The sequence below is a fragment of the Eptesicus fuscus genome, chromosome 17 (assembly GCF_027574615.1).
Source record: "Eptesicus fuscus isolate TK198812 chromosome 17, DD_ASM_mEF_20220401, whole genome shotgun sequence".
Taxonomy (NCBI): Eukaryota; Metazoa; Chordata; class Mammalia; order Chiroptera; family Vespertilionidae; genus Eptesicus; species Eptesicus fuscus.
This window is the reverse complement of record NC_072489.1, coordinates 54,121,998-54,137,345: the sequence shown is the minus strand read 5'-3', so window position 1 is coordinate 54,137,345 and position 15,348 is coordinate 54,121,998. Positions and strand designations below refer to the sequence as shown.

Genomic DNA, 15,348 nt, shown 5'->3' with positions numbered 1-15,348 from the left:
TATAGGTACAGATAGTAGCCAACTTATTTAACTGTAAAGCAACTTATGCCTTCCTTATTCTTTCTGGTCCTGAAAAGGATTAGCTTAATGGTTAAAGCTCATAAAAAGAATCTGTAAAAGAGTACATTATTCATAATATAGTATTTTGCAGTTTATTTCAAACATCAGTCTCTTACTTTGACCCAATTGCTTGTAATCCCTGGTATATTTTGGGATTTCCTGCAATAAAATCATTTTCCCATCATTCTACGTCTGGTTTAACCATTAATAAAATCCTTTTTATTAGGTGTCACTGCTCACTTTAAACTGAGAAATAGTGTTACTTAAATGTAGGAAGGAATGGGAAGCAATTAGGAGTTACCAGCTTGGCACCCTCCTAAGGATTTTCATCTCATCATTTGGTTTGAATAAGTAAACCTTTCTAGGATATCCAGGGTTTGAGAATCAGCACACAGATGCATCCAAAAGCCAATCATATATTTTGGAGGTTTCCCTATTTTTCGTTAAATATCATGAGTTAATGGCAATTTCATGTAGCAATTTCGGTAATTCTCATTGCAGTAATTTATGTTTCCCTTTCAAAATTTTACAACAGGTGTGAAAATCACATCTACACTGCAGGTGTTGAAGCTCATCAAGCAGGCCGGCGACCGCGTCCTGGTGCACTACGAGAGGCCTGTTGGCCAGGGGCATCACAGTGCGGCGCTGCAGGATCATTTCAGTCAGTTGGAAGAAAACTTTCTGGCAGGCTCGTGCCAACCCAATTATGAAGAGGACACGGGGTTGGCAGTCGACACTGAAAGTAGAGACCTGGATTTGGAATTTGAAGACTTGGCAAGTGATGTCAGAGCACAAAATGAGTTCAAAGATGAGGCACAATCGGCAAGTCATAGTCCCAAACGTACTCCGACGACACCTTCTGTTAGACCCCTTGGAACGGTATCACCAGTTTTAAATCGTAAATTAGTGACAGGAAGTCACCCACCACCACCCAAACTTCCATCCAAAGAAGGAAACAAACCCTTAGCCCCCAAACCTTCTGAGACAACAGACCCAGCACAAGTGTCAAAACCCACCCAGGGATCCACTCTCAAACCACCCGTGCCACCACGACCGCAAGTGAAAGCTCCTTTGCCTTCTGCGGATGCCCCAGGTCAGGCGGAACCAGATGTTCTTGTTGAAAGGCCAGAAAAGGTGCTGCCTCCTCCTCCTGCAGACAGACCTGCTGAAAAGCAAGCGAAACATGTGGATCACATGGAAGATGTCGCTGCATCTAAGCAGTCTTCAGCAAAGCAAGAAGTGGGGAAAGACTGGACCTCAGAAAGTTCCTGCCCTCCTAAGGACAGTTCGGATGACCCTCAAACGTGGGAGTCTTCAGAAATTCACTATCGTAATAAGCTAGGAAAATGGACAAGAGCCAGAGCCAGCTGCTGCTTTGACATAGAAGCCTGCCACAGGTACTTAAACATCGCCCTGTGGTGCAGGGATCCTTTCAAGTTGGGGGGGCTCATCTGTTTGGGGCACGTGAGCCTGAAACTGGAAGAGGTGGCTTTAGGATGCCTCACTACATCAAACATGGAGTACCTTTCCAAGTTCAGACTGGAAGCCCCAACACCCAAGGCCATGGTCACGAGAACCGCTCTCCGCAATCTGAGTGTGCAAAAGGGATTCAATGACAAATTTTGCTTTGGTGACATTACTATTCACTTCAAGTATCTGAAGGAAGGAGAAGCGGACCACCATCTAGTTACCAACTTGGAGAAAGAAAAAGAACTGCATTTGGTCGAAGAGGTTTCTGCCCTGCCGAAAGAGGAGCCCTTAGTGGGACAGCTGGGCGTCACGGAAAACAAGCACAGTTTCCAGGACACTCAGTTCCAGAACCCAACGTGGTGCGATTACTGCAAGAAAAAAGTCTGGACTAAAGCCGCTTCCCAGTGTATGATCTGTGCTTACGTTTGCCATAAAAAATGCCAGGAAAAGTGTCTCGCTGAGATTCCTCTCTGTGGAGCGACTGAGAGGCGGATAGACCGGACCCTGAAAAACCTCAGGCTGGAAGGACAGGAGACCCTCCTGGGCCTGTCTGCTCGCACTGACGCTGAAGTTAGCAAGTCCGTCACCAGAACCACGGGCTTGACGAGGCACATCATCAATACTAGCTCTCGTTTGCTAAACTTGCGTCAAGTCTCTAAAACGCGCCTTTCTGAAGCAGGAACTGATCTAGTAGAACCTTCACCAAAACATACACCCAACACGTCAGACAATGAAGGCAGCGACACAGAGGTGTGTGGTCCAAACAGTCCTTCTAAACGGGGAAACAGCACAGGAATCAAGTTAGTGAGGAAGGAGGGCGGCCTGGATGACAGCGTCTTCATTGCAGTTAAAGAAATTGGCCGTGACCTGTACAGGGGCTTGCCGACAGAGGAGAGGATCCAGAAACTCGAGTTCATGCTGGATAAACTGCAGAATGAAATTGATCAGGAGTTGGAACATAACAATTCCCTTGTTAGAGAAGAAAAGGAGACAACCGATACAAGGAAAAAATCTCTTCTTTCTGCCGCTTTGGGTAAATCAGGTGAAAGACTACAAGCTTTGACACTTCTTATGATCCACTACAGAGCAGGCATTGAAGATATCGAATCTTTAGAAAGTCTGACCTTAGACCAGCACCCCAAAAAAATAGGCAAGTACACAGATGACACAGAAGAAGACTTTGATAATGAAATAACCCAACTAATAGACGCTCAGCCATTCAGCAGCATTTCAGATGACTTATTTGGCCCATCTGAGTCTGTGTAACAGACCCATCTATTTAATCTTTCAAGCAATTGGGGGAAAGTATCTAAAGTACCACAGATATAACCATGTCTAAACTCCCTTATAATGCACTCTGGCCTGCTTCTCCACAGTTAACTTGCTTGTGTTAATAAGAATGAAAAGGTTGTTCCAGCAAAAACATGACCAGCTCACTAAATTGGTTGTTTCAGATTGCATTTATAGCTATGCTTTTTGGGTTTATACTTGGAATTTATTTTTACTAATTTATTTTTAACTTTTTCTAATTATGGAATTATGTAAGCTGACTTTTCATGTTTATGTATGTTGATGTCTCATTGTGCTACTTTTTTTTCTCTTTTTTTGAATTAGTGTTAAATTGGATACTGTCCAGATCCTTGTAATGTTTTTATTTCTATCACGGTTATAACGGATTGTTGCATGCCCAAATTGACAGCAACAATCATTGAGGGAACAGTTTTTGAATCTTACTTTGTGTTACGAAGTTTGTCATCCTACTTGAGATTTTTATTATTTTGGGGTCCTGGGGGGGGGTGCTTTTTGTTTTGTTTTTGCCAAATGTAACATGAAAACAGACACTATGGCTTTAGTCAGTTAATGCTGATTTAGTAAAAAAAAAAAAAACAACTTTACATATATTGCTTGCTTCCTATGCCTCTGTGAAATTTTTTTCTAAAGCTTTTGTGCAGTTGAAGTAGAGTGAGAATATAGTGATTGATTTGAAGAGCTTGCACAGCAACCAGTAGGATTTTGAAATATAATTTTTCAAAATGTTGCTTTCCTTTTAAATGGAAGTTCTAATCATTTATGATTAATTTTCATCTCCAGTTCTCCCATAGGAAATAAAGCATGTGCAAGGATATTTAAAGTTTCAGAGGACTGTTCTTAAAATGTCCGTGCTGATAACTGGTTTGGCTGTTTTTGTTTTAGAAACTTTTTTTTTAATGCAGGAGAATGTTGTGAAGGAGAAGAATCATGCAAAATAGATTTACTGTTTTGTCTGACATCCTGCAGGCTTAAAGGAATGGTGACCATTCTGAATGCTTCTGTAATTCAGACTATCTTCATTCATTAAAAAAAATAAAATTAATTAAATAAAAGTAGACAGTATAGATACATAGGAATTGGGACTAGTTCTCTGAAAAGGAAGATCTACTCTCATACTTGGTCATCGTGTGGATCCCCGTAACACATGACAGGGAAACCGTGAGCATGACCTCTGTTGGTATTCCATAAAAGTTTTGGCCTTCTATTTGCCTATAAAAAGATACATCTATGCATAATTTTCCCTTTTGTAGCTAACTACTATGATAATTGATATGGAGTAAAACTGACATGAATTTAAAACTAGATGGGATGGCTTGTATGGCTGGCAGAAAAAAGCATTTTAATATGGATTCTGGCCCACATCTGTAGTCCAGGACACCATACAAGAGTTTTAAGATCAAGCTCTTCCACTGGCCATGAAGGAACTGGATGACCACCGGCAAGCCACAAAAGGGCCGTGTCTCAGTTTCCCCAGCTCCAAAGTAGGAACGAACAAGGTTTAGTCTACCTCACAGGACTGTTGTGAGGAAACAATAGCGTAACCAAGTGCTCTGCACAGTACAAAGCCATTCAAATAACAGCTAGGACGTATATGGGCCATAAAAACATTCCCGAAGGAAGGAAAGTTACTTCTTTACAAATCAATAGCCAATTCTCACTTCTGCTGTTAAGTGAAATATTAGGGAAAAATGCTTTCTTGGCCAAGTTAGTAACAAAAATATAACTGTGTATGCCCCCCTTTATTTAAGCATGCTTGCATTTTAAACGAACACGGCCATAAAAGTCTGTATACACAAATTTCTCCGGAAGCTAAAATGTTAATCTGTAACATATGCTTGAAACAATCTGCCCAATATAATAACCAACTTCCATCTTATGAAAAATAACTTACCATCCATAACCTGGGAGGTGGAGTGTCTGTAAGTGGCTGGTGCTTAGGGATCGTACCACAGAAGTTTTGGTGACATCCAAGCATGCTGCTGAAATGGGTGCATTCGAAAGGGCTGTAGAAGTAACGCAAAACTTCGGTTTCATAAAAATCTGCTCGTGCTTTAAAATATTTAACTCTGTAGAACCACAGTTAGGGAAAGCTCAGTAATGCTGCTCATGATATTTATAAAATAATACCTTTAACATAGTGCAATATTTTATTATATATATAGTGGGAGGAGCAGTAGGGGCATCACAGTTGCACTTTAGTGCAACGGGAACACCCCAAATTGCCCAGGGGAGAGTGAGATGTAAGGTCTCAATGAAAACAGTTGTATTATATTGAATTCCTGATGTAATGTCGCTGCCATGCTATGTTATCAATAGCTAACAAGTAATAAAGAAAGCAAAACCACCACAGAAAAAAGAATATCTTCATTTGATGGCATCTGAAAAGGTGACTGCTGCCTCTCTCTGGAATTACAGCCTGGTATAATCTGGCCACACAAACAAGCTCCACAGTCCATTTGTGTTAAACAAAATGGCTATTTTGAAAATTGCCTAAAAGCATTAACTTCTGGTTTTACTTTTGTTTTATTTATGGATTTGCCTTGCTCCCTGTTAGTAATTAGACCAGTGAAAGTGTACTTTCTACATTGGTATTTAATGATTGGGTTAGGCATTTAGCCCCTCAAGTTGAGCAACATTTTAGCCCTGTTTTGGAATCAGAATTAATATGCTACATTTCTTAATGGCAAGATCTACATTCTTTAATATCAGAACTAGTTGGATACTATGTGGCCACTTGTGACTTTTGAGAAAAGAAAACAGCTTAATATTTGAGGGTACTGTCAGGTTCAAAATTTAAGTAACTCTGAATTTTTTGAAAGACAATTTGAAAATACTTGGCTCTTATTAATAGTAAGATAATAAAATCTTAAGTTCCCTAAAAGTAAATAAATTTAAAATCACTCTAAAAATGTTTTGTCTTTATTTCTAAATTGAGATAATAGCTTTCTTTTTAAAAATGGGGTGGTCCCTCAATCCTTTTTAAGCCATGGATCCCCTAAACAGCTGATTAAAACTAGACTCTCGCCCCTAAAAGATACACACATGCACACCATAAGTTTTATAGGACCTGGGGCCACAGGCCCACTGTATCACATGGCCACATAGTTTAGTTATTCTTATCAAATGTATTGGCTCTCAGCAATCAGGAAAATAATACAACTTTCGAGGTGCAAGGATAACTTCATTTTTCCACACTTGACGACATGTGACTAGTTAACATATTTCAATTTAAAACACTTTTCAAAGCCAAAATGTATGGTTCACTAACCTGGAGAGGAAGTTACCTGATGCCTGCAAGCAGAGAACAGTTTTTAATTAAATATCAACAGTCAAGAACAGTACCTTATGGACTTGATTCCAAGGATAACGTATGGTTTATGAAGGAATACAAATAGGCACAGTGGTGTTCAGAAGATTTATTAAGTAAACCAGCTAAAACATGACGTAGGCAGGCACACTTGACAGTCAAAAGGAAGAATTGACTCTTCATCGCTACCTCATTACGGTTTTTGTATCTGTTCGCCAGGTACACACATAAAACCACCTCTGCTCAAAAAAGAAACTCAGAGCTTATGTTCTTTGTTCTGACAGACATAAGTATTTTTTTTTAAGTCTCTTTTCCGTCTTGGCTAACCCCAGAATATTAGTCACATAAAAGACCCTGCAGTTCCCCATTTTTCCTGTTAGATAAAACTGGTATCTTTAGCTCCTAAAACAGTTCTTAAAAAACTCCACATATCTTTTATGTTATCCCTAAGGATCAATAGCAGGCATGCCTTTCCCAGTCATTTTTGAAGAGACCAATCTTCAAGGCAAAAATAAAGTAGGAATAACATATATGGTGCCGGGGCGGGGAGAACCACGGACCCGCTAGAGGACCCATTTGCAGCACGTTCTTTTTGAAGGTTCTCCCCAATGGGAGTGGAGAACCGCCTCAGAGCCATGGGCATGCGCCTCTGGAGCACCTTCCAGAAGCCACCGGCATCGGCGAGCGGGAAGCTTGTGCGCTTCCAATTCACGGCACCTGGCAGCCAGGCTGCAGCTCCTTCCCAGGCCCCCAGCACAGCTTCAGAAAGCAAACGGAAAGGAAGCATCAGCTGACTTTCCTAGAGAATTACAAGGCTGAAGAGTCCTCTTATAGTACTTAGTTCCTCGTCGTCCAAGTTAAACAATTTTTAACCTAACAGAAAAATCGACATCAGGTGATTTTCATTTACAATTATAGAACTACAGAACTAACAAGTAGTATTTGAGGCATTCCACACTATCACCACTGCAATCCTATCTCATATAAAACCTGGTGTAAACCGACAGTGTTCACTAACAGTATTTGCTGCTACACTGGAAAGGCACGATAATGTCATGCTTAAAGAAACGACATCTCACAGCACTAGATGACACAGTAACACAGAGACATTTTCAGATGTTTGGTTTTTTTCCTGCCCGTGAAAGGGGGGGTGTCTGGACCACCCTATTACTTTTACCTGGTTTCGTAACACGATTCAAGACATAATTTCATTCATCTTCATTTAAAATTGTTCACATTGATGTGAACCACTTTCAGAAGTCTAGAAAAGAACAGTTTCAGATAACTCAAAATTAAACACTTGGATGACCTCCAAACAGGTCAAAGATGATGTATAGTCTGATTTTTTTGTTCATGTCATAGCAGCTATTAGCCTTTCTCCTTTATTTGCTAACCTTGAACTAGATGTTGATATGTCTTGCCATGCTTACACAACCTTGACTGTTGTATAATCTACCCTCAATGTTCCTTCTTCAAGATAATCATTTATCTTAAAGGGAAGCGTCTAGTTGTTCAGAGCTGTTCGTTTAGATGCTTTTCTCTGCTTTCAGAACATTCGCTATTTTCCCCCTCATTGGCTTCAATGTTTGCTGCCAACCACATGACATGTCAACATCTAATTTACAACCAGCTGTTTCCAGGTAGGTGATTACATATAGATAACTAGTGCCAGCTAAGTTTTACGGATAAATCCAAACGGTAACTGCCTCAAGTTCTTGTCCTCTGCGTTGGAGATAACTAGCTTTTAACTCATACTTATATTGATGATAATTACAAGTTGAATAACTCAACACTCGGCGTCACTACGTAACCAAACGCTGTCTTACTTGATTGTTGTTCAGACTTCCTTCTGGTGTCTTATTGTCGGAAGTGTCTCGGAGATAACGTGTACTTTCGTTTTAAACCCTCATTACCAATATTCAGAAAAAATAGAAGGTGGTTTCTTGGTTTGGTTTTGTTTTTTTTGGCCCAAGTGTTCGTGAATGTAAGTTAAAAAATTATATCTGATTTGGATTCAAATATTTATAGATTTACACTATATCTATTTCGTCAAAATATATTGTATAATATTTAATAAAATCAAATACATAAAATAAAGTTTTCAACACTTTATACAAACCCCTAGAAAAGCTGCTTTTTCTTTATAAGGCTGTTGGCAATCGACCATACCCATGGAAAAGGAAGGGTAACCTCTGGTTTCACTGCTTCACCAGGGACGTGTGGGGTGACTAAGACGGTTCTGGGTGAGTCACTGCACGGGGAACACTGCTTCACACGGCGAAATGCTCTGACGACTTTTGAGGGTCTCAGTCACTTTCAGATTCTTCGTCACCTAGCGGGTACGACTGGACATTGTTCTGAGTGTACATTTTTGTTTTAACCGTGCAGTTGTGATCCATGAGAATAGCCTAAAAGAGAGCAAAGGGCAGATACATTAACTTCCTGTTTCAGAAAGATGGTTTTAACCGTTTCTAAGATTTGTGTGTGTGTGTGTGTGTATGTGTATAGATCGATCGATCCACCCTCTATTCACCAGTCATTTGGTGCAGCTGCAAGCTGCCTGGCCCAGAAAGCCTGGGGTTCTACGTGGTGAACATTTCGGGGAATAGGATATACCAGGAGGGGTCTCCGCAGTATTTTCATTCTAACCGCAGGGCCGCTAAGTGGATTTGGGGGGCCCGGTAAGCTCTGACGAAAGGCATATGCAGGTTAGGTTTAGGAAGTTATACTTAGAATCTTGGAATTGGGGGAGGGGTGGTCCATCCAACCTGTTTGCAGACTTGACTGGGCAACACTCAACAAGGACGCGCTCTCTCCCGAGGACGCCAGCTCTGGTGTTAGAGACGTCCCGGAGGGACTGGACTGTCTCCCTTGTCTGTGGACCGGGTTCTGATTCCCATCTTCACGGACCACCCTCACCATGTGCTAAGGCCTTGGCTACAGCCCCTTAGATTGCCCTAGAGGCGAGAACATCCCATGGCCCTTCTCTTTCCATAAACCGCACTTCACAGCACCTCTCCCCAGTTCCTGGCTGCCCAACTCGTGCTCAACTGTATGAATTTTTTAAAAAACATTTCTCTTGTGAACACAGGAAACGGTCCACTCATCTTCAATTGACCGGCACTTGAGTCATTATTCCTGAAAATGTACAGACCAAGCCCAGTCTGACCACACAGCTGGTGTGTATCACCCAGGACCCCGCGAAGCATCTTCAATGAAATGCCTCAACTTCACAAGCATCGCGTGTGGTGGGCTGATGGCCCTGCGTGGTGGTCCAGGCTGAGACCTTGACAGCGATGCACAGCTGGAACGGGGCAGGTGTGAGTCCAGCCAGCGTCGCCGCCCACGGTGCCATCCATCGCGAGTGCGAGGACAGCAGGGGACACTGGGCCAACTAAAGGAATTCTCTCCTCAGGGCATGTCTTCCGGAGGTTTCTTCCACATGAACTAGTCTCCTAACCCCTTCCGGTGCCGTTTGAAAACCCCAATGGACACACTGACGTGGATTAAAACATTGCAGCCTCTCTCGGCGTCCGTGCGCTACGCCTCCCACTTCTCGTTCCTCAGATTTGATAAGCTTCTCGGACTTCGCTCTGTGCCCACCCCACTTCTCTTTTCCCAAGCATTCTAGAATGATCTGCCTGTGTGACCTACTGAGATAAGGACTTCCTTGACCCTCTATGTTAGGCTGCCAGCTCCAACTGTCAGCTGCAAACTCAGCTCCACTTTTTATTCCGCTTCTTGCCAAGTGAATTGATGCATGTATTCCATAAAGAGCTCCATTTCTAAAAGTAAGTAATCGAGGCAACTGACACTGTGCACCAGGACCATCCTCCCCTGTGGATGTGTCCTTGTCGCACAGAAGGCTTAATGCCCACCACCACCCGCCAAAAGCTTAAGCCCTCCATCTCTTTTTTCTTTTTTTAATCCTCACCTGAGGATATTTTCCCATTGATTTTTAGAGGGAGTGGGAGAGAGAGGGAAAAACAGAGAGAAACATCGATGTGAGAGAAACACATCAACTGACTGTCTCCTGCACGAGCCCTGACCAGTGCCTGGGCTGGGGAGGAGCCTGCAACCGAGGTACATGCTCTTGACCGGAATCGAACCCGGGGCCCTTTGGTTCACAGGCCAACACCCTATCCACTGAGCCAAACTGGCTAGGGCTCCATCTCTTTTTTTAAATTTTTTTAAAATTGATTTTAGAAAGAGGAAGTTTGAGGGAAAGAGGGAGAGAAACATTGATGGGAGGAAACATCCATCAGCTGCCTCCTGCATGGCCCCTACTGGGAATCAAGCCTGCAACCTGGGCATGAGCCCTGGCCTGGAATGGAACCAGCGACCTCTTGGTCCATGGGACGATGCTCAACCACTGAGCCACACTAGCCGGCAGAGACACATGTCTGTAAGTAGATTATAATACACAGAATACACCCAGCCTTTTCAGCTTCCGGTGGCCCCCTCCTTGCCCACCCCGCAGCATCGAGACAGCGGGAAGGACTTGATGAGTCGATGCGCGGAGAACCCAGAGCCACCCAGGGAAAGAGCCCCAAGCCTCACACCGCCTGCTTTCCTGTCTGGGCAGCCCTGGGATGCAAGAATCATGCCCCGTCTTTGAAACTAATTCTTCAATGAAAGAAAATCCCACACCAGGACGCAGCTGTTCCCGACTGGGGCTCTGAGAGCTGCGGCTGATGTTAATTGTCTTATAACGGGAATACAGTCCTCTTCAAAGGGCCGTGTGACATTTCTTTCTTGGCTGAGGCACTTGAGTGAACAGTTTTCCTCTTCACCTGCATTGCTAACTCAACACCGATCATTAAAAACAAACTAGCAGCAACAACAAAAAACCCCACAGAAATCCAGTAAAGTAAATGGAAGAAAAACTCAAGTGCTCACCAACAGCTCAGGACTGTATGACTTGGGACCCGTGAGGACAGCATTAGACCGTTCAATACAGAATAGCCCAAGTCCAAACACATCAGCAGGATGCGGCCTAAGGAACCAATTATTTGCTACGGTTTGTATTTCTTATTCCCGCTCTCATGTCCGTCCCCCCCCCCCCCCCCCCCCCCGCCGCATTGGTAAGTGCAGGTCCTGAGTGCGGACACTCAAAGGGGCGGTCACCAATCCCTTCTCCGCCGCGACCACCTGACCTGCCTCGCTCCCCCTTGACCTTAGGAGCCATGGGTCTCCACAGTGAGTAGGCAGCACTGCTGCCAGCATGCCAGTCAAGTGGCATCCAATGCGATGGCATCGATGGCGGGCAGCGCGATGCACTCTTTCTCCAGTGTTTAACGCTTCAGCTTGCTGGGCACTCATGAAGGGTTCTGACCTTTCACGGCGCAAGTGGCTTTCTGGAAGCCTGTAATTCTTGTTGCTTTGCCTTTGAGGACTCTCCCATTTCCTGCAGCATTTTTCTTTTTAAATGAACTAAAGCCTTGGCTGAACTGTGGAAGGAGCAGCAGCCCTGGGGCCAGCCTTCATTCAGCGGGGCTCAGAGCGGTAGCTGGGCCGGCACCTCCCACCGCACCCCCGCTGGGCCTCCGACCTCACCATTTCCTCCCCCCCCACTTCCCCCCCGCCCCCCAGATAAGCCATCAGGCTGTCAATGAACGATAACGCCACAGCCACTGACCAACGTCTGCTGCCTTGGCCGGGAGACCGCTGGGCCGTTCTGGGGTCTGACCAGCAAAAGGAAGCTCTCACGTCACAGAGGGAAGACGGGGAGGATGAGACAGGGACTGAAGTCAGAGGTTTGGGGTAAGAGCAAGAATGACTGAGCACTTCCTGGATGCCAGACCTGGGCTGAGCCCTCTGTGGGATTCTTTCCTTTAATCCCCCCAACAACCCTATGAGGTGCCAGTCCTGCTCCAGGGCCCGTGCCAGCCCTTCCCTCTCCCCCAAGAGTCTTATAGTCTCCCGGGCGACGGAGGCATTTGGCGGTGATTAGCCTTAATCAAATCCTTGCTGCACTGAGAATTTCCTGAGCCCGATTTGGGCAAAGTCCTGTGCTGGGGCCCGTCAAACAAAGATGGGAAGGGAACCTACACAACCAGGCCGGAAAAGAGGGGAGTCCCGGAGAGACCCACCGTACAGGGCTGTGGAGAGGCCGCTGACTGAGCAAGAGGCAGGGAGAGAGGGGGGCCTCCGTCAGAGTATTTCCACAGCACCTCCATGCCTCTTCTTTGAGTCAAACGAATCACGAGTAATTCAAAGTGATGGAGTGAGCCAGGCCACTGTGGCTCCGCGGTTGGGCACCGACCTATGAACCAGGGGGTCAAAGCTGCTTATGGGCTCAATCTCCAGTGGGGGGCATGCAGGAGGCAGCCGATCAATGATTCTCTCTTATCATTGATGTTGCTCTCTCTCTCTCCCTCTCCCTTCCTCCGTGAAATCAATAAAAGTATTTTTCAAATGACCAAGTTAAATCCTAGATAATAAAGGGCATAGTGCTGGATATATTTTTCAAATATATTGAACAGATTGATAAATGCAAAAAAAAAAAAAATAAAAATGGCCCAAGCTAATACAGGCTGCATGGCACCTAACTTGAGGGTCTGCGTCTGTCTTTAACCTTTTGCACTCGGATGTCCAGTGTGACTCGACACGGTTAGCATTAGAATAAAGGAATCGAGAAAAAAAGCAAGCTAGTGCAAAGGGTTAAATCCGCTGTTTGGGGGAAATCATAAAAGGGCAGTTCATGAAAAGCCAAAGCACCCAGATCCACTTCAGCTCAACCGTCAGGGAGAACTCGGGCTGTGCTCCCCGCAGAACATCGCGAGCGAGCCAACGTCATATCCATTCATGAATCACACATGCCACCTCCCTGCCTGCTTTCTCCCGTCCATCCCTAACCCGAGGGCCTCTGCTCTTAGCGGGAGGAGCATCTGTCACCATTCGATGTTCACAAAGCAGCACCACCACCACCTCCAGCTGTGACTGCTCATCAGAAAGGTTAAAATGGCTGAAGCATTTCAGAATTCAAACTCAGAACTGAGAACTTTGAACGTATGCAAAAGAGGAATACTTCACATTCTATCTTGCCTATGGCCATGATTCCGGTCATGAAAATTAGGAATTTCAACGTTAGATGTGTGCCCGAAGGTGCCTATACAGCATTTCCCCCTAAGGGCCTGTTACCTACACCACAACCACCTCCGGAACCTCAGGCAGTGAGGCCTGAGTCGCTATCACTGAGAGCTGCAAGGGCTGGGAGAGGGGCGAACAGCGCCAGAAACGGCTGATCGCAGGAGTACGTGCAGGAAGGAGTACGTGCAGGGTGTAAGCCCAGGCTGATGTCCCTATTTTCCAAATGTTCAAGAAACAGACAATGACCCCATGTTTATATTTCACTGACAAAAGAGCCTACCGACTGCTAATCTATGTACAAAAATAATTTTACTCTCCACATGGATAACCATAACGCTTGGTTACAGTAAAGAAGCAGCTTGTCCGCTGTGGTATGAACTAAAAAGGAACTCTTACCATTTATGTTTGGAGAGTTCTCCCCAAAAGGAGCAGGAACGTACTTTAGAATTAAGAAACAGACCTCACTGTGCGGATGGGGAGGCGAGAAGAGAGAAACCAAAGAGTTTACATACTGACAGGCACAGCCCATGGACTCAGGCAATAGGGTAGTGAAGACCTGGGGGGGGGGGGGGGGGGGCTGGGAGGGGCAAATAGGAGACATCTGTAATACTATCAACAATAAAAAGTATATAAAAAAAATAAAAATAAAATAAAACCTAAAGTCTCCAAAGGGAAAAAAAGAAAGGATCCAAAAGACTGTGCTACAATGATCAAGAAACACTTCAACACATCCTCAAGCTTTCTCACCATTTTTTCTTCCTTGGCAGGTGGACTTCGAAGAAAGAAGCAGAGAGGAGCAAAAAGAATATTAATTATTCCAATAATTCTCATGAGCCACGGAAATCCGATTGCCTTCGCGATTGCCCCGCCGGCGGAAGGACCTTCAGGAAACAGAGAATTAGGTGAGCTCCCTGCAGACGCCGTGGCACGGAAAGACGCGAAGGTTCGGATGGTTTTCAGTAGGCACTCTCGGTCGTGCCGAGACAAAAGGTGGCTTTGTCAGGCCGACCCCTTACCTATAGCGTACCCCATACAAAAGGCCACGTCTGCAATGGCGTACACACTCCCGTAGACGGACACGTGCCGCAGGTCCACCAGGTAGCCCATGATGGGCATCATTGAGGAGTCCACCATGCCTGTGGGGCCAGGGAACACAGTCCAGAGAGAACGGTTTCACACGGAAGATGGGATGGATGTCAGATGTCAGGAGGGTCCTAACCTCACATCCCTGCTGCCTCCTCCCCTTCTGGCGAAATTCCCCACCTGCACGTCTTGAGCCAGACTCCCTACAACACACCTCTGGCTGAAGACCGACGGGAGGCAGCTGAGGCGGGGACCGGACCAGGCCGCCAGGTGCCTGTTCCCTGCCTTGCCTCACCTCGTCCGCACTGTCCAAGTGGCCTGTCCTCCGACAGAGGGCACTCAGTCCTCTGGTGGCTCTGCCCCATTCTCCAGAGCCAGCGGCTGCTGCTCACTGGCCCTCGGACCCCCGCCTGCTTCCTGTTGCTGTTTCCCCGGTTCACTCGTTTCTGGTCCACTCGTCCCTTGCCCTCAACGAGGAGACACGCCTACACGCCTCACGCAGTCTCCTCTCCATGCACACGTTGGCCCCACACAGTGGGCAGGGTCAGAAGGAATCAGAACAAGGAGTCTGAGGGACCATCTGGCCCTACTCATGGAACTAAAATCAAAAGAAGTTTGCTCATGACTGGGGGCAGCGGGGGGGTTGGAGGGGAGGGAGACAAGAAAAACACTACCACCACCAAGACCACTAGTACAGTTTCTGGTCTCCTGCGCAGTCGGGGACAGGAAGCATAAAGAAAGAACACAGCCCAGCCGGCGGGCCTCAGTGGTTCATCTTCAGCCTATGAACCAGGAGGCGCGGTTCCATTCCTGGTTGGGGCACAAGCCCGGGTTGCAGGCTGGATCCCCAGTGGGGGGCGTGCAGGAGGCAGCCGATCAATGGTTCTCTCTCATCACTGATGTTTCTCTATCTCTCTCTCCCTCTCCCTTCCTCTCTGAAATCAATAAAAATATATTAAAAAGAAAAAAAGAGCACATGTTCTGGGTTCAAATCCCTGGCTGGGTGAGTACGGTCATGCCTTCTC

At 45.5% G+C, this 15,348-nt stretch overlaps 2 protein-coding genes and 1 long non-coding RNA gene across 5 annotated transcripts in view; 2 read left to right on the top strand and 1 right to left on the bottom strand.

Moving 5' to 3' along the window:
• PDZD8 (PDZ domain containing 8) overlaps positions 1-3,165 on the top strand; it is a 59,838-nt gene extending 56,673 nt beyond the window's left edge. The window contains exon 5 of the mRNA XM_008144350.3: positions 596-3,165. Coding sequence (XP_008142572.2) covers positions 596-2,796 — 2,201 coding nt within the window. The 3' untranslated portion in view covers positions 2,797-3,165. The remainder of the gene's footprint in view (positions 1-595) is intronic.
• A 366-nt stretch (positions 3,166-3,531) lies between these two features.
• Positions 3,532-9,662, top strand: LOC129152072 (uncharacterized). 2 transcript variants are annotated; one of them, XR_008558821.1, is made up of 3 exons: positions 3,532-7,788; positions 9,240-9,466; positions 9,564-9,662. It is a non-coding gene; the product is annotated as an uncharacterized LOC129152072 (long non-coding RNA). The 2 variants fall into 2 exon arrangements; XR_008558822.1 differs by lacking the exon at positions 3,532-7,788 and adding an exon at positions 8,302-8,391.
• SLC18A2 (solute carrier family 18 member A2) overlaps positions 8,242-15,348 on the bottom strand; it is a 25,875-nt gene continuing 18,768 nt past the window's right edge. For both annotated transcript variants that reach the window (XM_008144349.3, XM_054729294.1), the window contains exons 14-16: positions 14,257-14,376; positions 13,988-14,121; positions 8,242-8,556 (exon numbers count right to left, since the gene is read on the bottom strand). In XM_008144349.3, the coding sequence (XP_008142571.2) occupies positions 8,455-8,556; positions 13,988-14,121; positions 14,257-14,376 (356 nt within the window). In that variant the 3' untranslated portion in view covers positions 8,242-8,454. The remainder of the gene's footprint in view (positions 8,557-13,987; positions 14,122-14,256; positions 14,377-15,348) is intronic.